At 38.1% G+C, this 24,123-nt stretch overlaps 2 protein-coding genes across 2 annotated transcripts in view; one reads left to right on the top strand and one right to left on the bottom strand.

The window, feature by feature from the left end:
* Positions 1-24,123, top strand: part of LOC134802858 (diacylglycerol kinase 1) — a 227,034-nt gene that overhangs the window by 88,727 nt on the left and 114,184 nt on the right. The gene's annotated exons all lie outside the window — the stretch shown is intronic.
* Positions 23,428-24,123, bottom strand: part of LOC134802776 (glucose-6-phosphatase 2) — a 227,751-nt gene continuing 227,055 nt past the window's right edge. Inside the window, exon 9 of the mRNA XM_063775479.1 lies at positions 23,428-23,467. Coding sequence (XP_063631549.1) covers positions 23,443-23,467 — 25 coding nt within the window. The 3' untranslated portion in view covers positions 23,428-23,442. The remainder of the gene's footprint in view (positions 23,468-24,123) is intronic.

Here is a 24,123-nt window from a genome sequence, read left to right as displayed (position 1 = left end):
CATAAAAACTCAAAAATGCGCGTTTTCCCAGCGAAAAGACCTAGCTAGATCGATTTTTCGCCCTCGAAAACCTCCATATAGCAAATTTAATCGAAATCGTTAGAGCCGTTTCTGAGATCCCCGAAATATATATATAAATAAACAAGAACTGCTCGTTTAAAGGTACCTATTAGATAGATAGATAGATAGATTTAATTAAGACACACTCTGTATGTGTGTATTTAGGTTCCAAGGTGTAGGTTTCAACCTAAGCTTAGAATGATTATAGCATACTTATGTAGATCACAAACCCTATGAAAACGATGACATAGAATCTTACATCTAAGTACTATGACTTCACTTCTGCCATATAATTTCGAACCTTATCCTCATATTCATAGAATTGCCAATGGTTTGAGAACCAAAACTATTTTGCGGACTAGACCGTCGTAAAACATAATAGTAGATTAAGGCGTAAGTGTTTATATGTTTTTGGACTTTATGCCGAGGGAATAAGGTAGGATGTTGCATGCATGTTGTATCTCTAGTTGTACGTATTATGTTCAAGTACGAAACGGGCATACCTGGCGAGTTATTCCTATTGCTTGCATGATCACAGGCACACCAGACTAAAATGTACACTCAATACCAAACAAATCAGGTCATTTTATATAATTTTAATGCAGAATGCTTAGTCTTCCTCTTCTTCTTCCTCCTCGCCTTTTCCCGCTATACGGGGTCGGCTTTCCTTATTTTGAGTCTCCAGGCAGTTCTATTCTGAGCGTCTTCCTTACGCAAGTTAACCCATTAACGGCTGGCGGTGCCATACGGCATCGCTTTTCCTGTGCTTAGTATTTCGCTGTCTAAAGATACAATAAGCAGAAAATGAAGGAATTTTGTGATTAATTACATACTCAAGGATACCAGTTATCAATTTAATTACATGTTTTAAGCAACTTGAATTGTTCCTGCTGGTTTCAGGTACCCAAAAATTGGGTATAGAAAAAAATACAAATTTTTGGTGTTTATTCTAAGTAAACTGGTCAGAAATCGTTGGTTTTCTGGTAAAATATTTATGTAATGTATTTTATCAGGACGTGGGATGTATAATTGATGCAATGATATACATAGACTATTAAATTTTGATTTCAGATTTTGTATATGGCATGAGAAAATTCTCCGATGCCGTACGGCACCATTAGCCGCTTATGTGGTCTTATCACTTGATATGTGTTACATGTTCTATGTTTTATTTTCCCCTATTTGTTAGCGTTTTCATCATGATTTTAGAATCTTATCGGGCTTTTTAAAAATCTCGAATACAATTACTGTCAAAAAAGTAAGGATTTTGAGTTTTAGTGGCTATGTTGAACCTCTTGCCCATACAGTCTATCTAGGTCCAACCCACTTAGTTGGTTGTTACTTCATTAGTAACATCACTGGTTGTTATTAAGATATCTGGTGTGGTAGGGTGATGCTGTTTACATCTAAGACATCGTGATCCCGGTTTCCATTCCATAGAGAACTTCAGATAGAACCATAAACCGACTCTTCCTATACGCCGAGCCACTGATTTTCTAGCCAATATAGTAGAATTGGTAACATCAAGCTACGTTGTGATGACAGTTTTTATCACTTGCTGGTTATTAGTATACAGACGTATGCAGACTTCTTAATAAACAGTCTGTCCTCAAGGGTTGCGACAATCTCAGACTGGTATCCGAGTTGCTGATGATTTTCGCTATGATGGTGTTGGTCATTACATATTTGGTACCATGTGCTGAGGATGTACGTAGAATGTGCTTTGGAACAGTGTAAAAGCCAATCTAGATAACAATGTTGCAGGACTTTTTGCCAAATGTGATTATAACTTTCATGTTCAATAAATGCTGACAAATAACAACATGTTTTTATTGACACGGTAGAGGGCTAGCGATGCCATGCGGCATCAGTATTTTTTTTCTAAACTACAGGTCGGATTTAAATTTTAATTTCATATTTCTGTTTCTGAGGCCTAATTTATTAATATATCTGAAAATCATCAAAATCGGCGACATAAAAATAATTCAGCCGCTAATGGGTTAAGGCTTTCCATATCCTTCTCAATAGTTTTCGTCCATGAGGTACGTGGTCTTCCTCATCCTCTTTTTATAGTATTCATGGATAGGCATTTTCTGACGATATGATTTTCCGGCCTTCGCATTATATGACCATACCATCTCAGTCGTGTTTTTATTTTTATTTTTTGAACAATAAGCTAATTAAAGTACATTATTATTACAAGACCCATCGTGGGCAAAACCTTGAGGAGGTTTGTATGTCGTTATGGGTGCGACTTTAAAGCTGCCTCTGATGTATATGTTACGTATACGTTACGTATTATCAGATTTAGTAATAGCGCAATTATAGCGTTAATTTGGAGTTGGTTGACCAAATCCACAATCTGTTTAACAATTTGTTGAACCCCCCACCAACCCCCCACCAACCAAGGGCTCAACATAGATGGCTAAAAGGGGTAAAGGTAGACTACACGGGGTAGCATGATATCACTCATATCTTAATCTGACGCGCTCGAGTAAACACAAAAATCCCCTCTTGGGCTCCCCTGCCAGTATCTTGTCCTTAACCACCTGTAAATGAACCATTTGTTGAACCCCCCGCTGACCACCGAAGCATTCGCATTACTGTTGTGTGTAGCTTCTGTTCATGGCATTGTTTGACTGCTGGCCAGGCTTCGCAGCCATACACCATCACTGGTCTTACTGCTGCTTTGTATACTTTGCCTTTAGTTCTAACTGGCATTTTAGCATCACATAAGATGCCTATAAGTCCATTTGCACCAGCCCAATTTTACAATTACGGCAGTAATGTCACTAATGTCACTGTGCAATTCTGCTGCAATTATGCTATTGCAGTCTGAATCGGAACGGTGAATAAGTTTTTGGCAAAAATTTCATTTTTGGTACAAGCTTTTATCGCTGACTGTACTTTTCTTACGACAGACAACTAATACTCATCGAGACAATTCTAAAAACCCCTAACACAATTAGGTTGCGTTGTTTCATCACGGAGTTCCTATGGCCACCTCCAGTAATAGGGTCCCGTTTTACCCTTTGGGTACGGAACCCTAAAAATTACTGTAAAGTTTCAAGACGCGCCCGCAGCAGACATTACAGCAGAAATTAAATAAAATGGAACTATAAAATTTACATACCTAATAAAATGTTGCCATGTTTAAGCATTTTACGTCAAAACCTTTTATTTATGTAGACGTGTGACGTTCATAGTTGACAAAACTAAAATTTGATCCAACGATTTTGACAACTTGACAGGTTGGCGTTACCCATACGACTAACTAAATATAGGTTCCGGAACCTATATTTAATGGCTCACGATCGTGCGCCTGGTACCATATCTACCTCAATTTACTTACATCTATGCGTAGGAAGTGGCACCTTCAATAATTTTCTACAATTTCTTGTCGGACTATAGTTTCAAAACTTTCAAACGTTCAAAAGATACGCTGACTGCTTACCACCATGCAGTAGTCATATTTAATAAAATAAATAATACAGCCTGTATACGTCCCACTGCTGGGAACAGGCCTCCTCATGTGCGCGAGGGCTTGGGATATAGTCCCCACGCTGGCCCAATGCGGGTTAATACCTTAAAACAATAAATATTACATTATGTACTTGCTTTTGACACCGCGCGCGCTTTGCTAAAATGATACACGGAGGGCTATTTTCGGCATTAAATTTAAATTATAAATAATAGATTTAGACTTCCTAGAGTTCAGAATTTTTTATTGAAAACTACCTCTTCTTTAGGAATCTTCTATTTTAATTTCTTAAAATGTGGTTTCGAGGTACCTAATATTGTCTAAAAACGAAATACATAAGTACTTACCATATCTTTTCTCTTAAATTTTTGTAGGTATAACTTTTGAAAATTTTTATGTGCTAACAAACGCTTAGTAGGTATACATCAAGGCCTATTGACTTCCTTGGAATGACGTGACCCTTCATAATTGTACAAGTGTGCTCCGTTCCTAGAGGAAGATTGCCAGTAATTACCATAAAAATATTTTACTACAGCAACATTGCTAGAACTGGCTTTGTCTATACGATTTCTAGGAACAAATCCAATTATTTTATCAAATATATTTTGGTTTGTATTTTATGAAGTAGTTGAAGTCATATGTAAATTATTATCTATTTCAGTTTGTCTTTGTCTATGTTCATAAAATCTATGAAGGGTAGACGTGCCTCTACCCTCCATGATAAAATTAAAAAAAATCTTTGTCAATAGGTCTCTTTGATAGGCCTTGATTTGGGTCTGGCCGGTAAGAACATAGGCAAGACAAAAGTCTGTAATGGCAATGCTGTCATTAAAGTCATTTAACGCATAAATATCAGTTTTCATATAAAACGATTTATTCACTTGAAATATATTTATTTACCTATTAATTTTAAAAATAAAAACTATTCATATGTACGAGCAACATATCTAAATGCGTCTTCGCACAGACTTAGTTAAAATTAAACCGTTGTAGTAAACCAGAAACAGCGATAATTTCAAGGTAAGAAATACATATATTAATCTTTAAATAAAAATGAGCATACTAATTGCCAAATTCAAATATAATAATTTAATCTTACTATCCCCGTAAATCCCGCGGACGCTATATCGCGTCCGAAATTTTAATCAAAATTCATGATAGATGTAAAACCTCACATTGTTTTCATTCATTCATTCATTTCAGCCTATATACGTCCCACTGCTGGGCACAGGCCTCCTCTCATGCGCGAGAGGGCTTGGGCTATAGTCCCCACGCTAGCCCAATGCGGATTGGGGACTTCACATACACCTTTGAATTTCTTCGCAGATGTATGCAGGTTTCCTCACGATGGTTTCCTTCACCGAAATCTAGTGGTAAATATCAAATTCCGAAAAACTCATTGGTAAGAGCCAGGATTTGAACCCGCGACCTGCTCCGGATTGAAAGTCGGACGTCATATCCACTCGGCTACCACCGCTGTCACATTGTTTAAGCTGGTAAATTTAGACCCGGTAGCAATTAGCGACGTTAGTAATTAGGCAGTTAGATTATATTGTTTAATTTGTGACTGTTTTGTTTTAGAGAGTGAATCAGCAGATGGCTTGAGCGTGAGATAACAATATAATCCTGGGCCGTCATATGATTTCTTGGAAAAAGCTCAAAGGGCACGTATCTGCCGCATATCCAGACTACCGGGATACCGGTGACCAAGAACGCTGCGCGGAGCTGTGAAGCAGAATGTCCGATAACCGGATAGATGTAATAACAACTTGTAACCATTTGCCATATCAATGTATGTATTCATATGTATTGCTCCTAACATATATACAGTAATCCTAATAGGAATGAAAATATTTATATCTTAATATACTTTTTTGTTACCTTTTATATTTGACGAATTTCTAAATATAGTACCTAATCATTACCTTTTAACGTATTTTTTATTTATTTGTGATATGCTAATTTAAGAGCCCATCAACGTGCACACTAGCGCCGCTGCTAAATAATCGTGATTATTTAAATTTAATGACAGGTATTTAAAAAAAGGGGGCCGCTACGGACTGTATTGTGTATTTAAGTACCTTTTGAATACATCAAACTAGTTTTTATGTTACTGGATTCATCAATCTACGCGTCCAAAGTTAAAACGGCCGTTTTTGTTTTGAGCTCATAGATCGACGAATCCAGCAACATAAAAACTAGTTTGGTGTATTCAAAAGGTACTTAAATACACAATACAGTCAGTAGCGGCCCCCTTTTTGAAATACCTGTCGCTAAATTTTAATAATCACGATTATTTAGCAGTGGCGCTAGTGTGCACGTTGATGGGCTCTTAAAAACCTGACCCCAACAAAAACGAAAAAATACAAAAAGAAATTCCCTCTCCGGGATTCGAACCCAGGACCATTAGCTTCCTGAACAGGATTACTGCCAATACCCGCTACATAGGCTAAACGGGTTGTCAATTCTAATTACAATGGTATCCTACCAGAGCGCTAGTAGTATAAACGAACTTTTGAAAGGGACATTTTTTTGTATGGAGTTATCGTTCTTCTCCTAGTGAGTATTATATTCTTTGGTATACATCTTTCTAGACATCATTCCGAATCCAATGAGGTATAGCACGTATTTTCAGCAGCATCAGTACCTATTTCTATATTTCACCATTTTGAACATACCGAGTAGACTATACCCATAGTCTGTATCTTTAAGTATTTAAATAAAAGTAAACAAACAATTTGTAAATTTTCGGGTTACCAACCAATTACAAAACCGCCTGGATCAGTCACTGAACGAACTGACTTTAACCTACATTATTTGATCGTGTAATATTTTCATCTACCCTCAACTGGCTTAAGGAGCCATTTTGTTTACTTTTATTTAAATAGAGGTACCTAAAGATACAGGGTATACATGGTATAATAATATACTCCGCCTGGTACTCCATTCCCGTCTTTTCTAGGTCACCTAACTGACACGCGCCTACGTCATCATGCGACAGCGCTATATGATAATATGCGATAGCGCTATATATAGCGGCCATGTTGTTGTGACGTAGGCCCGTGTCACTCTGGGAATGGAAGACCATGTTTTATTAGACTATGCAGGGTATAGAGGCGAACGTTTGCTGAGCTTTTAGAATAGTCTCAGTAAATATAGGAAGCTATTTTTGTGGCTTGCATCGGCCGTTGACTTGTAGCAATGAGTAGTAAACAGATTTCAGGGTTCCGTGGCCATTTTAAAATGCCGGTGGTAATTTTTTTACTTTGCTTATAAAAAATAAAAAACCGACCAAGCGCGAGTCGGACTCGATATTTGTGGCAGGAATGCCGTCTGCGGTCAAAAGCGCTGGTGGCCTAGCGGTAAGAGCGTGTGACTTTCAATTCGGAGGTTTAAACCCCGGCTCGTATGAGTTTTTCGGAACTTATGTACGAAATATCATTTGATATTCAATTTAACAGTCGCTTTTCGGTGAAGGAAAACATCGTGAGGAAACTAATCCCGATAAGGTCTAGTTTACCCTCTGGGTTGGAAGGTCAGATGGCAGTCGCTTTCGTAACAACTAGTGCCTACCTACGCCAATTCTTAGGATTAGTTGCCAAGCGGACCCCAGGCTCCCATGAGCCGTGGCAAAAATGCCGGGATAACGCGATGAAGAAGAAGAATGCAGTCTGCAATAATATCGTCCTGTAATGGTACCATTCCACTTCTGACCGTAGCTGCACTACTGGTACTGAACGCGTCGTTGTTATTGTCAATTTCCATAGTAAAATGAACAGTAGTGCAGCTGTCGTTGGAAATGGACTGTCACCTTAATACTGCTGCAGTAATGCTGCCGACTGCATTTGCAGGAAATGTCAAGAAAGTTATTTTATTGAGAAATTTACTTAGGTATATATTAAATTTGATAACAGTATAGATGCGCGATATTACTGCCGACTGCATAAGGATGACTCACGCTAGACCGGGCCGGAGCCGGGCCGGAGCTTCCTGCGCTTCGTTTTCTATGGAAATCATCACGTGACACGTGATCACCGATAAGCCGTCATAGAAAATAACATGTCGGACGCCTCCTTCCGTGCTCGGCCCGATCTAGCGTGAGTCATCCTTTACTACCGCAAATGTCAAAACCCGGGCATCAATAGACCACGGGCCAGGAGAAAATATCGTCAGCGCTTATTTTTTCCATGTTTATGCAAGTAGCTGACGGTCTTTCCACCGCTATACAACCGGCTGACGGTTTTTTTTATTTATAATAACATCTAAACTATAATACCGTTTAGTACAGCTTTTATGTCTACCGTTCTCCAATTCTCCCTCAATTGCTCAAGGGTTAACTGCAAGAGATCCCTGAAAGGGTTAAGTTCGCCTTTGTACTAATGATGTGTGTTCTTTCATGTTTTATGTTTCTTTTTGTACCATAAAGTATTTTACTACTTACTACTACTACTAAACTATCTTCTGATAAAGTATCAAACGGGAGGCGATGGCAAAATATATTTTATATTTTTACATGTTTCGGTGGCTGCCATTCCTCAACCCACCAGCGGAGGGACAGCTGACGTCCATGAGGGATCATCATACATAGCCGTTAACCAATATACGAGTTATCGCCCGGGAGGCGATTGGTCATGGAAATCTGTTCGTGGCTCGCGGTCCACAACATCTAAACCTCGTACGACCCAAGCCAATATTTGCGCTTTTGAATTTGGAAGTTTCTTTTATTTCTATAAGAGTTCAAAACTCGAATTTAATGTGTACTTGTACAAGTACGCGTGGACTTATGAGGTTAATCTCAGTCAAGATTAATTTGACACGAAAACCTTATTTTGCGACACACAATTTAAAAACTGACTAAAAAGCTTCCAGGTTTCAGAACGCCACGGCATTATGCTAATTTGCCTTGAAGATAAAAAAATATTCTTTACAAACAGAACAAAAGACAATTTTTTTGTTTTGCCGGTACGTTTAACGTCAAATGGAGGTTTTGTATGTTTCATTAACTTTTCTTAGTGAAAAGGCATCCGTAAAAGAGTCAAGGCAGTTTGGGGACAAAAATTAAGTTGCCGCTAACTTATTTAACAAAATGCCTAACAAAACCTACAGTTCGTTTTTTTAGCATTAGAAATAAGGTAAACAATCTTGATGTGTCTTTTAATTGAAAAACACATTTTAAAAATAAGTTACGGCAAATATGTAACAATTATGAATCTAATACGATCATTTATATTCTTCTGCTTTCATAAGTAATAGTTACTGATTTTTAAAAAGCGTTTTTCAAGTAAAAGACATGTCAAGATCGCTTACCTTCTTTCAAGTTCTTTCTAATGCTAAAAAAAACGAACTATAATCCTTTCAATAGAATTAAAGATCATAAGGTCAAGGGCCTGCAGTGTAGTCCTCCTAGTCTAGTGTAGTCTCTGTCCTCCTTTCGGGCATTCTCGGCTCCGTTCGGCTCAGCATTGCTCCGAGTAATTATTAGGGTTGGCACCACTTGACGTCCTTTTGCGTGCACGACCACAAATAAGATAATGACTTGAATTTTGACAACCCTAAATAGCCGAAAGTGATAGTGCCTTACATTAGAAAGGGATATAATGATTCGTCCCTGAATCGCTGTAAACTTCGGTTTTGTAGGAAGTGTCCTTTCTGTACGGTAGACACGGTAGTATGTACTATTTAATCATCAGTGATCGTTAATTTTCCAGCAATTTTGGTGCAGCATAGTTAAAATAAAGGATTTTCTCATTTTTTTTCTAGGGAGAGTATTGGTTAAGGTTAATATTACTGTTATTAACCTTAATTATCTATGCCACCTAGAGTAGGGCATACAGATGCTTTTAACCAACAATGCTGCACCAAAATTGCTGGAAAATTAACGATCACTGTTAATTGTTTATTATGTGATATAGGGTTGTTTAAGAGTGACGCGAATCCGCCACCAAAAAGCCGCTTCCATACAATCTCAAACAATTTTTAGCAATGAAAACTAGTATCAGACATAGATATACAGGGTGGAAAGGCACGACGATCCTTTCCGGAAATGGGAGATAGTTTAGCCTAAGCTCTATATTTTCTCCATAGAAACTATGTTAATATGGGCAACCGTTTCTAAATTATGACCTTTTAAACATCCACGCAAAAAACTACTTTGTTCTAACCCTAACAGGTGACAGGGTCAATGAACTTACTTGTAAACAATCAGTATTCGACAGGAAATTATGCTAATTTGTTGCCATCTAACCATTTTTAGGTCTGCTTACAGCACGGTAAGAATCATTGCAGGATTTTCGCTTTCTTACCCATACAACCATTTCCAGTCGCCGTTACGACGCGGTGTTGACACATCTTGTGTCGACACCGTCTGTTTCGGTCACAATTCCAGTCGCAGAGTCGTCGCCGTGTCGACACAGTTACCAGAAATGGGGAAGGGTCGACACATGACACAAAGTGACATAAAGTGTGGTCGCCGTGTGCACACATTGTTTCGGGTTTGCGACTACTTTATGCCAAAATCATTCGTTCATTCGTTCATTTTGTTCCTGTCAAATGGAAACTGTCAGATGGAAAAATACTTAAATAAAAATAAGTGACATTAATACGCCATCTCTAAAACGGATTACAAGACGTAATTATATATTGTTTGCATTTATATTACAATATGACTTAAATTATTATGGGGAATTAAACTGCTCGAGTGATTTGATAAACTAAGTGTAATATAATCAACGCGCCACCACATTGTTTTAGTTTAGCCGGAAATGAAATTGTTTACTTCTCAGTGCCTGTGTTCATAACTATATTATTTGAAGCATTTTTAATACTTCGATGCGTATACTATACTTAAATAACAGAAATAACGCTTTACATACTACGAAACTTGTTAATTATGATGTATAAATATGGTTCAAGGCTGAGAAATATTGCAGTCACAAAGTAGTTGCAATGTTTCGACTTTGTGTCGACTCTGTGTTGACACATGACACGCGCTGTCAAAAGTAATAACAAAGTTACTGGTATGTTACTGGATTTGCAAAATGGCTCCTTGTGTTGATTTGTTTTCAGATATTCTCAAAGTGTAAAAATGCCGTGGTCAGAGATGGGCATTAATCGATTAACTGTTTATTCGACTAATTAATGGAATAAAAAAAGTTAATTCTCAAATTTTAATCGCGATTAGTTTAGTCGACCTAACATAGATTGAAATTGAATTAATCTGAATATTAATCGAATAAATTATCGATTAAATCTCGATTGAAAGTTGACAGGGGGCCATTTTTGTACGTAAAAATAATAGAAATGTCTTGGAGATGGTAGCAAAACACTTTGTCATAAAAGTCGAGATGGGTGTCGATATATAGGTTTTAGGGAGTGCCGATTTCGAAAATAATGACCATTTTGGAATCCGAAATGGCGGCCATGCACTGTGTCATAAAAGTCGTCATGGATGTCGTTTTATACGTTTTAGGGGGCGCAGATTTCGAAAATGATAACCATTTTGGATTCCAAGATGGCGGCCATGCACTATGTCATAAAAGTCGTCATGGATGTCGTTTTATAGGTTTTAGGGGGCCCCGATTTAGAAAATGATGACCATTTTGAAATTCAAAATGGCGGCCATGCACTATGTCATAAAAGTCGTCATGGGTGTCGTTTTATGTGTTGGGGGGCGCAGATTTAGAAAATGATAACCATTTTGGATTCCAAAATGGCGGCCATGCACTATGTCATAAAAGTCGTCATGGGTGTCGTTTTATAGGTTTTAGGGGGCGCAGATTTCGAAAATGATGACCATTTTGGATTCCAAGATGGCGGCCATGCACTATGTCATAAAAGTCGTCATGGGTGTCGTTTTATAGGTTTTAGGGGGCGCAGATTTCGAAAATGATGACCATTTTGGATTCCAAGATGGCGGCCATGCACTATGTCATAAAAGTCGTCATGTATGTCGTTTTATAGGTTTTAGGGGGCCCCGCTTTCGAAAATGATGACCATTTTGGAATCCAAAATGGCGGCCATGCACTATGTCATAAAAGTCGTCATGGGTGTCGTTTTATAGGTTTTGGGGGGCGCAGATTTCGAAAATGATATCATTTTCAATTTTAAAATGGCGCTAATGCACTATGTCATAAAAGTCGTCATGGATATCGTTTTATAGGTTTTAGGGGGCGCAGATTTCGAAAATGATGACTATTTTGGATTCCAAGATGGCGGCCATGCACTATGTCATAAAAGTCGTCATGTATGTCGTTTTATAGGTTTTAGGGGGCCCCGCTTTCGAAAATGATGACCATTTTGGAATCCAAAATGGCGGCCATGCACTATGTCATAAAAGTCGTCATGGGTGTCGTTTTATAGGTTTTGGGGGGCGCAGATTTCGAAAATGATATCATTTTCAATTTTAAAATGGCGCTAATGCACTATGTCATAAAAGTCGTCATGGATATCGTTTTATAGGTTTTAGGGGGCGCAGATTTCGAAAATGATGACTATTTTGGATTCCACTTTTATGACAAAATACGTAGCCGCCATCTTGGATTATAAAATGATCATCGTTTTCGAATTCTGCACTCCCTAAAACCTATAAATCGACATCCGTGACGACGCAAGTTATCTTTATTTTCAGATCTAACAAATTGCTACAGAATACAAAGGACAAAAAAGAAGCGAGGAGGTAATGAAACAAGCAAAAATACAGATGACTCCTCGACGCAATTGGGTGATTCTTAAATTGTGTCCAGATTTTTTTGTCATAAAAGTTTATATTTTCCACATATTACTCTCACAAGTTCCGTGACATTTCGACCTTGTAATTTTTTAAGTAAATGTTTTTGTTTATCTATGAGGATCTCACTAGAATAGTATAATCAAGGTATGTTTATATTTGATGAATGAAATAGTAACGCAAAAAAAAAATATATTTGTGTCTTATATTCCTGCCGAAGACTTTTATTTTACCTTTTCCTTCTACACAAGTTTGGCCAAGTAATAAGAATTTAGGGCTCTCAATTTTATTTTGACTTCTACAACAGTAAAGCTACAAGGCCATGTTTGGTATCGTTTTCGTATAAATTAGCAGTACCAAATTTAGTTAAGGTATCACATTGACACCATTCCGAAGTAAAAACATATAAACTTATTAAAATACTTTCTTTTAAACTCCTCTTCACGCTTAAACTGCTGAACAGTTTTAATTTAAATTTGGTACACATATATTTTGAGTCCCGAGACAGGATATAATAAGTTATCTCAAAAATCATCCTTTAAAGGTGTGAAATGAGGTGTAGGGGGGAATTCAGAATTGACTTCTTGAAGTTAATACTGTTTAAGTTTAGGTTTGAAGTCATGTTTTTTCATCATTTTTAACTAAATCAAAGATGTAGACCATCCCAAATTTCATATAAATCGGTTCAGCGGTTATTGATTTCCCGTACAAATTTCCACGCCACTTTTTACACCTTCAAAAGATGATTTTGGTTATAAGATCTATCCTATGTCCTGTTCCGGGACGCAAACTATTTCTATACCAAATTTCAACGAAATCGGTTCAGCGGTTAAGCGTCAAGAAGAGTTTAAAAAAAACCGGCCAAGTGCGAGTCGGACTCGCGTATTAAGGGTTCCGTACATTAAGTCCGACTCGCGCTTGACTGCACATTTCTAATAGGTTTTCCTGTCATCTATAGGTAAAGAACTATTTTGTGTATTCAGACGGACATACATACAGACGCACGAGTGATCCTATAAGGGTTCCGTTTTTTCCTTTTGAGGTACGGAACCCTAAAAAGATTTATTTTTATTTTGTGGAATGGTGTCAATGTGATATCTTAAATGGATTCAGCACCCCAGATTTATACGAAAACGATACCAAACACGGCCTACCACCTTCACTGATATAGATATATCAAGATAAAATTGAGAGCCCTAAATAAACTTTCAAGAGCGGATATCTCAAAAACTATTCAACATATCGAAAAAATTGACTGAATAAACTTGTAACAAATTAAATTAACTTTCATTTTGTATAAGTGGCCATGTCGCTGAGATGCATAGTTTCCGAGATATAATCGAAAAACGGGAAAATGGGACCTTCAAAGCCCCCTCTCTCCCCCCCGCTCAAGGGCTACGGCCGGGGACTTTTGATATGTTCACCTCCTAACTTGTCAAACCGAGTTACGGAGTCAAAAATTGTGTTCCGAGCATTTCCCTCTACAACTTTTGGAGCATTCGTTGCCTGACCTAAGTAGCTTATTGAATTTCTTTAAAAACTTTTCTGTAAAAGGTTGACGGGTGTTGGGTGTTTATATGGTTTCGGTCGATTATTATCATTTGCATTGCCCATGATGACTTACTAGAATTACGAGCACACGAGACACTAATAGTAGTTTGACAAACCTTGGTTTTCAAGAGGTATTTTATATTGACATTTGCTGTCACAAATTTGCTGTCAGATTTAGTCGCAAACCGCACGCAAAGTGCACACAAATGTGTCGACACCTTGTTACGGAAAAGTGTAGACACGGCGACGACACTTTGTTTCGAAACAATTCTAGACACATTGTGTGGACTCTGTTACGACACATCTGACATTTAGTTACCACTTTGTGATTCTGCGACTGGAATGGTTATATGGGTAGTGGTTCCACTTGTTCAATACTTGAATGAAATAGTTATGTTATTCCTTAATATTAATAATACTAACCACAACATTGTTTACAACGACAGTTCAAATGTTGACATTGACAACCACTCAAAAGTACGCAATCGTCTTATAAATATCTCTGGTTTCCTTGACTGATAAAAAGGTTTTAGTTTCTTAACACGTTTCACAAAATTATTTTCGTATAATTGGAAACTATCTAAAATAATTAAAAATAACAAGTAGGTTGTGTTAGTTGCACCAAATGAACTTGCAAAAATTAAATACTAAGAATAAATCAAGAATAAATACTTCTTCAATACAAAACTAACAAACCTTCTTGCGTGGTAGGAAATAGACAAGACGTCTGATGTTTGAAATTAAATTTTCATTGAACTATACTTATTGAATGTCATATTCTTCAAATAAAAATGTTAGATGCTCGTGGCTATTTAAATTTGTGGGGCTGTGTAAAAGATATGGTGTACCAAACCAAACGGAATGTGAAACTGCGGACGAAATGAGACAAAGGCTAATTGGTGCTTTCTGCGGAGGATATATGCCGAAGAGCATACACTATATCGCATGTGCATCGACATACTCGGGTACGGGCTGCGGCGGCGTTGTAATACACGGAGGTACATTTGAACACCGTATGTGAAAAGAAGATAGTATTAAATATTGGAAAAAAGTAATTATCTAAGAAAGTAATAAAATTGTTTGTAATATTTTTGCATGCATTTGATTTATTTGACATTTATGCGTCATTCATACATCATTGCGATACTGTCAACGATCGGAAAAAAGTGTAAAGTCCCGAGCTTTCCCGACGGAGATCCTTAATCTAGCCGTCATGTGCACATGCTATAGGGTTATCACCACAGTTAAAAAGTAGTATTTTTGCAATTTTTATTTTTTACTCAATTAACGATTCTTACCATTACCAATAGTCTCTGTATCACTTAAACGACCTAATACTTCCGGGAAGGATCGTCGTGCCTTTCCACCCTGTATGTAAACAATGTATATGTTCATGTCAAATTCATGTTATTTCAAAATGTTGTTTTAAAATGAGAGCGTTACTTCGATCGTATGCTGGCGGTTAGGTTCTTGTGACTCTTAACCCTTCGTACGTCTAAGTATGTCTAAGCACTGCAGTGCGAACGAATGTAAAACTATTATATTAAACAATGGATTTTCAAATTCATGCGCAGATCAGTGCTTATTAGGTATAGTTCGTTTTTTTTAGCATTAGAAAGAAGGTGAGCGATCTTGACATGTCTTTTAATTGAAAAACGCTTCTTAAAAATCAGTATCTATTATTTATGAAAGCAGAAGAATATAAGTGATCGTATTAGATTCATAATTGTTACATATTTGTCGTGACTTATTTTTAAAACGTGTTTTTCAATAAAAAGACACATCAAGATTGTTTACCTTATTTCTAATGCTAAAAAAAAATGAACTATAGACATACAAAGGGTTAATCCATATACTCACAATTCTACGCTAAAGTCGCGAGCGTAAACTAGTAACCCACATATTTCACCTGACTGTGGAGTCATAAAACAAATTTAGCATTCCGCCGTGTCACTGCGCAACTTGCAACCATAAATCACTTTTATGCCCGTCGATGAATCAACTGCAAAATTCCTGTCAAACCTATGTGTAGTTAAATCATTCATAAATTGCCCGTACCTTTACGGCCTCAAGTCAAATCATACGGAATGTACAAGCTTTTATTTAGCATGCAATCTACAGTCACCAGCAGAAATTACTAAGCGGGCGATGTGTTCAAAATTACCTTTTCATCACACTCGCTCAGTAAATGTGGAATTGCACGCAGGTTTAGCGGGAGTTATAGAAAAAGCGTTCTCCCTAGGGAGTTATGAAGTTTCTAGTGCCATAATTAACAGTTTTTTGTCTTTATACTAAAATTTTGTATCGCAAGTGTGATGAAAAACATTGTGTGTAACTCGGGGCGTACTAATATTACAAACTCGAGTCTATAAATCGCTCCGGCAAGCCGTCGCGATTTAACTTACTCTCGTTTGCAATATTCAACTTACGCCCCATGTTGCACAATGTACGCGTATATATGTATAACGCGGTCTTATTCTCTTAACAATTAAGTCGCGTCAACATCATTTTGAACACCTTGCCCGCTTAGCAACTATTGCTGCTGACTGCATAAAAATCGTTTGAACGTATAAAAATCAATATAAAAACTACAATTTTGCGTTAGCCCCCCTTATTATCATTCTATGAAGACAATTCGAACTTAGGTATATTTTGGCATATAAATGATATCTAGTTATCATTCGCGCGCATTTCGGTCGTAAGTAGGTACTTGTACGTACATGTATTGAAATGAATGAAAACAAATTGACAACACATAAACCACATTTTTTTCAGGTAGAAAATTTTGTAACCCCAAAAGTAGTGGTAACTTTTTTCCTCCAAAATTAAACCTGAGTAACTATGCACTGAATTATAGTGTCATTTACAATAATATTATTGTACCGCAATATTAGATATCATAGGAACCCTAGCATTTCGGAAGAAATAGTTAATTACCACTACTTTAGAGGTTAGAAAAATTCTAACCTTAAAAAACGGGGTATATATATCATTTTGATATAAAAATATAAGTCTGAATTAGCCTCTATGTCACTGCGCAGCTCCAGACTCGTAAATCACAATAATGGCGTCGAATAAATCATCTGTAAAGCTCCTGTCAAACTTACAGCACTAAATCAGACGGTATTGGCAATGCGTCTCGCACTTACGCATTCAGTTTCAAGTGGGTGGGAAAGAGAGGGGCTATTCAATTTAGACTTTTGTGAAGGCTGTTAAATGTCTAAGTCTGGTACTAAATCACTAGATATTGTATTAGAGTTAGATTTGAAAGTCGTTAATCAAACTTTAGAGAACTTGAGGTTAATAGGAAATCCATTTCAGTTTTATTGATTTTTCAATAATGTGTGTAAAGAAGAAGTAGAAGTGGGAGTTGGAAGGGGTAGACCTCGGCGGACTTTCTCTGATCAGATCGGGGAAATCCTGAAGAAAGGCCAGGTCAAGAGCATCCTAAACCGGCGAGCGTGTATGAGGAATGTTATGAAAGTGAAGGAAGCGAAAGAGGTATGTCAGGATCGTAGCAAGTGGAAATCCGTGGTCTCTGCCTACCCCTACGGGAAATAGACACAATACAAGTGAGTTCAATAGTGTCGCTTAACTTCAAACTCGGATAAATCCATCTGTCAGATTATGCGATTTTGTTATTAAGAAAAGGTAATAGGGTAGATATTTGTTGATAGGGTCGAATGGATTTATCCGAGTTTGAAGTTATGCGACACAATTGAGCTCACGTGTTTTGTGCCGCGTGTAACTCAACTGTACAGTCGTGTAAAAATATGGGTGCAACAACATACTTAAAAATATGTCCCATAGTTCTTAATTCGCTGACTTAAGAGCTATAATGTGACATATTTTTCAGTATGATGAGTGCACCACAATTTTTGCGCAGTTTGACAACGTCAAATATGCCGCACAACTCACAAGAGGTTTTACAAATCTACCCCCTTATTCATAAAACTTTACGGGCCTGATTTAGTTAAATTATGTTTTATCCCTTTCTTACAAATACATAAGTCAAAATGACAGATAAAGACAAACGATTATTAGCTAATTGATGTTTGTAGCGTATCTTTAGGTATTTAAATAAAAATAAACAAAATCTACCCTCAAATGGCTTCTTAAGCTAGTTGAGGGTAGATGAAAACATTACAATACAATGATAAAATAATGTTGGTTACAGTCAGATCATTCAGTGACATTCAGGTGGTTTTGTATTTGGTTGGTTAACCAATAAATGTTAACTACCCGAAAATGTACAAATAACTTGTTTACTTTTGTTTAAATACCTAAAGATACAGAGTATAGGTAGTAGGTAGGTATAGAATATTATTATAGCAATCAAAAATTTTAATGATCAATCACAACTTTTTTAAGAGCGTAAATTCGGAGGTATATTTAATTTTATGGAGAAATGGGATAACTGTCAGATAAAGTCAGTCATGTGGACCGTTTTTTTGAAGACTAAAGGGGCCTACTGATTAACAGTCCGCCGGACGGTATCGGCCTGTTAGTTAGAACAAAATTTTGACAGTTCCGCACAACTGACAGGCTGATACCGTCCGGCGGACTGTTAATCAGTGGGCTCCTTAAAATATACTAAAAGCTTCGTTATATTTTATTTATATATTTATAATATTATTTATATTCCGTCGCTGCCCAAATACAAATAAAATATTTAGGTAGGTAGGTACTATGTATTTTTAGAAGGCAAATACCACTTGCCCATAGTCCTACGAATAATGGGCGTGGAATCCGTTCATGGTCCCGAGTTCGAGCAATTCCCTTTATGGCGTCGGGAGATATGAAATTCCTCGGTTGGAGGGGCAAGGAATAGGCGCTGGCGAGAGCGGGTGATATAGCGTAAGCGGGTAAGAAACTGGGCGAATAAATGACGGTAGCATGATCACGTTATTATCGCCTGTGGCGTCATCGTCACTTTCGCACTTAAATACTTGTTAAAATGTGACGGGCATGGTGACAGGCGATAAAAACGATGCTGCAGCCGTAGGTTCTCACTACCGTAAAGGGCCCCACATTACCAGTTCGCCGGACGATATCAGCCTGTCAGTTGTTCGGAACTGTCACCTTTAACTGACAGGCTGATATCGTCCGGCGAACTGGTTTTTACAGCTTTTAACAGGATCGGCAACTTGGCATGATAGAAATCTGGATTTTCAAGCGTCCGTAGGCTACGTTAACCGCTTTAGCCGGTAGTATACTCGTAGTTATTTGAAATTAACCTTTATTGCCCAAGAATCAAAAATGCCAAAAAAATCAATTTCGATATGTCAAAATAAAGATTCAGGTTATAATAGAACGGGAGGTATTTTGATAAGTCTTTGGGCGATTATAGTCCGTTTTTTTAGCATTAGAAAAAAGGTAAGCTATCCTGACATGTCTTTTAATTGAAAAACGCTTAGTAAAAATCAGTAACTATTACTTATGAAAGCAGAAGAATATAAATGATCGTATTAGATTCATAATAGTTACATATTTGCCGTGACTTTTTTAAAACGTGTTTTTCAATTAAAGACACATCAAGATAGTATACCTTATTTCAAATGCTAAAAAAACGAACTATAGAGTTTAACGTGGTATCAAAAATGTAAAATCGCTACCGCTTATCACTTGAACTGCGTCTAAACAAGCCCAAATTCTCACACCACGCCCGAGTTTTCTTTTACTGCCATTGTTTAATTAAATAAGTTCTTGTCCACTTCATTTGGCTGATTTAGCTGAAGTGGCTGAAGTGAATCTTAACCTTAAATAAGAAGGCGTAATCATTTAAGTGTCTTTGCGGTTCATTTAGTACCCACTTAGTTACTTATTTAGTTTATTTAATATACAGATACACGACGGCGAGATCGCCGAAACGAAAAACGAGAAACGAGCAGCCGAGCAGACAGAAAATATTGCATCCATAGAGTAGGTTAAGAGCCAACAGGAGTGGTCATTTCTCCATACAAACGTACTCGACGGTTTCCTCCGTGGTTTTTGAAGCTAGAGCAATGATTTTTTCAACACAGATTAATATTGTCAATATCTGTGTCGGACCGTGTTGATTTTTTTGATATTTTTGTTTTTTAAGGCGCTAGAGCCCTTCAAAAATGGCCAAAATGGCCTAATTGACTATGCCGCAATGAGAGGCGTGGTATTCAAAACTGATATCAATTAGCCAAAAAAGCAAAACGGTCCGACACAGATCATTTCATAATCATTTAGATTTCCAAATTTGGTTACGATTGGGTAAGTTTTGGAGGAGGAAACAGTTGAGTACGAAACCTCGATTTTTAAGATTTTTACGCAGGATTTTTCGCCAAAGCTGCAGTTGCCCTATCGCACTAACGTCGCGGTTACGCCCCGTCAGAGGGACGGGTACCTATATATTTACCTCTAAATCTCAAAATTGAGAACGGGCTCAGCTCCTGTTTCGTCTTAAACCATCTATTCACAACGGTAGCAATAATATGCAATATGCAATGCCATCAGCATGCACGTTCCAGTAATAACCGATACTCCTGCAGTCAGGTAAATATGCAGATTGCACAATGGCGTACACTTGTTGTAGCTGCAACGGAATATTCCAGTCGTAGTCACAACTAGCGACGCGCCATCGCACGGGACAAAACCTTAACAAAGTATATATTTAAACCTAATTTTATATTAAAGGAAAAAATTGAAAGGTTACACTACCGGCAGGACTTGAACCCGCAACCTCCGCAATCCGTGCGTTAGCTCTGCCAATTTAAAATTGATTTAGTACGGGTTAGCACATTGTTACTGGTGAATTCTCAATGCAACTTGAGACTCCGGTGCCGTTAAAAGATGTAATCGTCTTTCGGTAGATGTCGGTATACGCCACCCCAAAGGCGTGTATACATAAGGGAAGGAATGGAAAAATTCTCAAGATTCTGGTAGGCTTTCGTAGCTCAATTGGCAGAGCTAACGCGCGGATTGCGGAGGTTGCGGGTTCAAGTCCTGCCGGAAGTGTAATTTTTCCATTTTTTCCTTTAATATAAAATTTGGAATATCGCTCGCAGACGTATCTGCATGTTTAAAAAATTTATATTTAAAGCTTCCTCAAGAATTGCTCTATTGATTGGTGAAAACCGCATGAAAATCCGTTCAGTAGTATTTGAGTTCATCGCGAACACACAGACAGACGCGGCGGGGGACTTTGTTATATAAGGTCATAGAGAAATATAGGTAAGACAAGAGTGCTCACTCCATACATCAGTTTTGGCACCAAAAATATTAGTATTTTCATAGTCGACATCTAGCATCGAGTAGCGGAATTATCAGTATGTTAAGTGTAGTAGCTAGTAGTAGTACTGTCAAGTGACAATAGATGTAGCACCGACCGGAAAGTCTTATGTCGTTGAGATTAGAGTTTCCGGTTGGTGCTACATCTATTGTCACTTGACAGTACTACTACTGCTACTTGAAGTACTGATAATTCCGCTACTCGATGCTAGATGTCGACTATGAAAATACTAATATTTTTGGTGCCAAAACTGATGTATGGAGTGAGCACTCTTGTCTTACCTATATTTCTCTATGATAAGGTGTAGTGATGATCGAGTGAGTTGAGTCCTCGACTACTCATGATCTAATTGTGCCGTATTTTAAGCAATTGCAACGTAAGTGCGTGCATTTAGGTGTAAGTTCCTCTGAACAATATAATCAAAATCAGGTAGACACTACCGTTGTGTAGAGCCACCACGTCATGCCGGCTGTACACGCTCGGCGAGAGGCTCTCGCCGAGAGCACACCATGTACACAGTCGTTGAATCATTTAAACCGCGGATGCCCGCCACGATGGACATAGAAACTGCTGCTGCGATTTGCCTCTGTGCTGAGCCTAGCCTAGCCTAGCTACTATAATGATTTAGGCGTATATAATTAAAAAAAAAATTACTAAGCCATGGAGAAGAAGGAGGTGGTGGATGGTTACTACACCGCAAAAGAACCCAAATCAATTAGCTAACTTATTCCGACCTAAGCATCGTAGATATGTTGCTTATCTTTATGTTTCACATATTTTGGGTTCCATAAGGACTGGTTCCATTTGGTAAAATTCTAAAAACTGCAATTCAGTCTTGTTGGACCACATTTTAACGGCTGAACACTAAAACGCGTCTTTACAGAAACACACCGGGTAATTATTGATAATAATATTTAACATACGTGTGGTGGTAATTTGCATTTGTGATGTCTACCCCCAATTTGTTCATAGATTTTTGCCGGGTAGTTACACAAATCTCTGTTTTAACAATGAGTGTGTACATGCTCTGCCTCGCTGCCCTCACGGGAGCAGCGAGACCCTTTGACTCGGCCGCAAAAAACTGACCGTAGTCGGAGAACGGCGAGACGAGACAAGGAAGACCGAGACAAGAGGAGAGCAGTCTGTACACACTCGCTCTCGGCCTGTCTCGGGGTGTCCCGCCGAGCGTGTACAGCCGGCATCAAAAGTAATATTTTTGTAAGATTTTTTTTGGAAGTGATCTTTGCTGACCGATTTTAACGTTTCTCGTCGAAAATAGCATCCATATTGTGTGCAATACTTGTCTGCGCACGCCTCAATAAAACGCTGCTCCTGCAATGCAGATTGGAGTTCCAAAATGGCGTACACTGCAGCAGCAACGGAACATTTAAATGGCATACCTAATCTACAGGATGGTCAAAAAATAAGTGCATTCCCGTTGCCAGGGAGGGATTGGGATTAAGTGTACTGAGCAACTTTTACTATGGGACCAACCACGAAGGCGCGGAAAAAAATTTGGATGTTTCACACATTTTGGCTGGTCCATTTTCTATGGGAGGGTAGCCATCAGGAGTAGACTAGACGCGTACGCTCGGGACACGCTAGTGTGGGGTGGCTCTAAAGGGGCCCACTGATTAACAGTCCGCCGGACGGTATCGGCATGTCAGTTAGAACAAAATTTTGACAGTTCCGAACAACTGACAGCTCGATACCGTCCGGCTGACTGTTAATCAGTGGGCCCCTTTAATGGCAAATCTACAATTTGTCTGAATATTCGACACGCGAGTATTCGGTAGGCATTTTGGAATGAATGATCCCCAGCAACGGCACAGTGTGCATTTTCGTCATATTTCTCGGTCGATGCTGAAACGTTTAGGCAGCTAAAATACTACAGGAATGCAGCGAGTTTACTTCTGTTGCACAATGAACTAAGAGCATTTAATAACTGAAGACGCCTGTCATTTTCTGTACAAAATAGTCTGCCGATTTTTGCGGAGGAGGGCCACGTCAAATGTATGGCTATTTCTACGTAACGTACAAATAGCCACGTCAGATAAACGTCAGTCCGTACAAAAGTTTGCACAATTGTGCGAAGTTTTCGGCAGAGGGGTAAGCTCTGAAAGGCGATTCCAGTTATTAAATGTTAGTTCATAGAAAGTAACTTACGCACACGCTAGCGAATGTGTCAATGTCAAACTGGTGGTAGTCGTACAGGTCGTACCAAAACCTTTTTAAATTGTTATAACATAATCGATCTCAAGTAATTGGTTACAGGCCAGGTATTCCTGTTTTATGATACTATAACTCAATGGATCCGATATTCGTTGGTGCAATAATTTTCAACAGTAATTCTGATTTAATGCGCTATCTTTGATCCTTGGGAGTAAAACATACGGACCGGCGTTACATCAGTAATTTAATAATTACTAAACTAAATGAAACACTATTAGCAAAGAGAATAGACAGTTACTGTCATGGTAAATTATGTAGCTACAGTACATTTACTGCCATCTTTCGACAGAAAATAAATCTGTTAGAACGCCATTTGACTTTGTTCCTTATTCTTTCACTGATATGTGTTAACTTGTTAAATATTAATCGCCATCTACTCGAGAGTAGGCTGAAGGTTATGGCGCCATCGCTCGAAAAGATTGCACCATACCGTCCATACCTGTGGCCTATAGTCGAGTAGATGGAGTTAATATTAATATTTAATAAGTTAACACATATCAGTGAAAGAATAAGGATCAAAGTTAAATGGCGTTCTAACAGTTTTATGTTCTGTCGAGAGATGGCAGTAAATTTACAGCAGCTACATAATTTACTTTGACAACCCGTCTCTATACACTCTATTCTCTTTCCTATGACTAAACTAAACGAAACACCCTCCATTATTAAGGGGCCCACAGATTACCAGTTCGCCGGACTATATCAGCCTGTCAGTTGTTCGGAACTGTCACCTTTTGCGTTTGACAGGCCGATATCGTCCGGCGGACTGGTAATCAGTGGGCCCCTTTAGGTTCATTTAGGAAATTCTACAGGGTA

The sequence above is a fragment of the Cydia splendana genome, chromosome 25 (assembly GCF_910591565.1).
Source record: "Cydia splendana chromosome 25, ilCydSple1.2, whole genome shotgun sequence".
Taxonomy (NCBI): Eukaryota; Metazoa; Arthropoda; class Insecta; order Lepidoptera; family Tortricidae; genus Cydia; species Cydia splendana.
The sequence above is the reverse complement of the archived record's forward strand: the minus strand, read 5'-3'. Positions and strand labels throughout refer to the sequence as shown.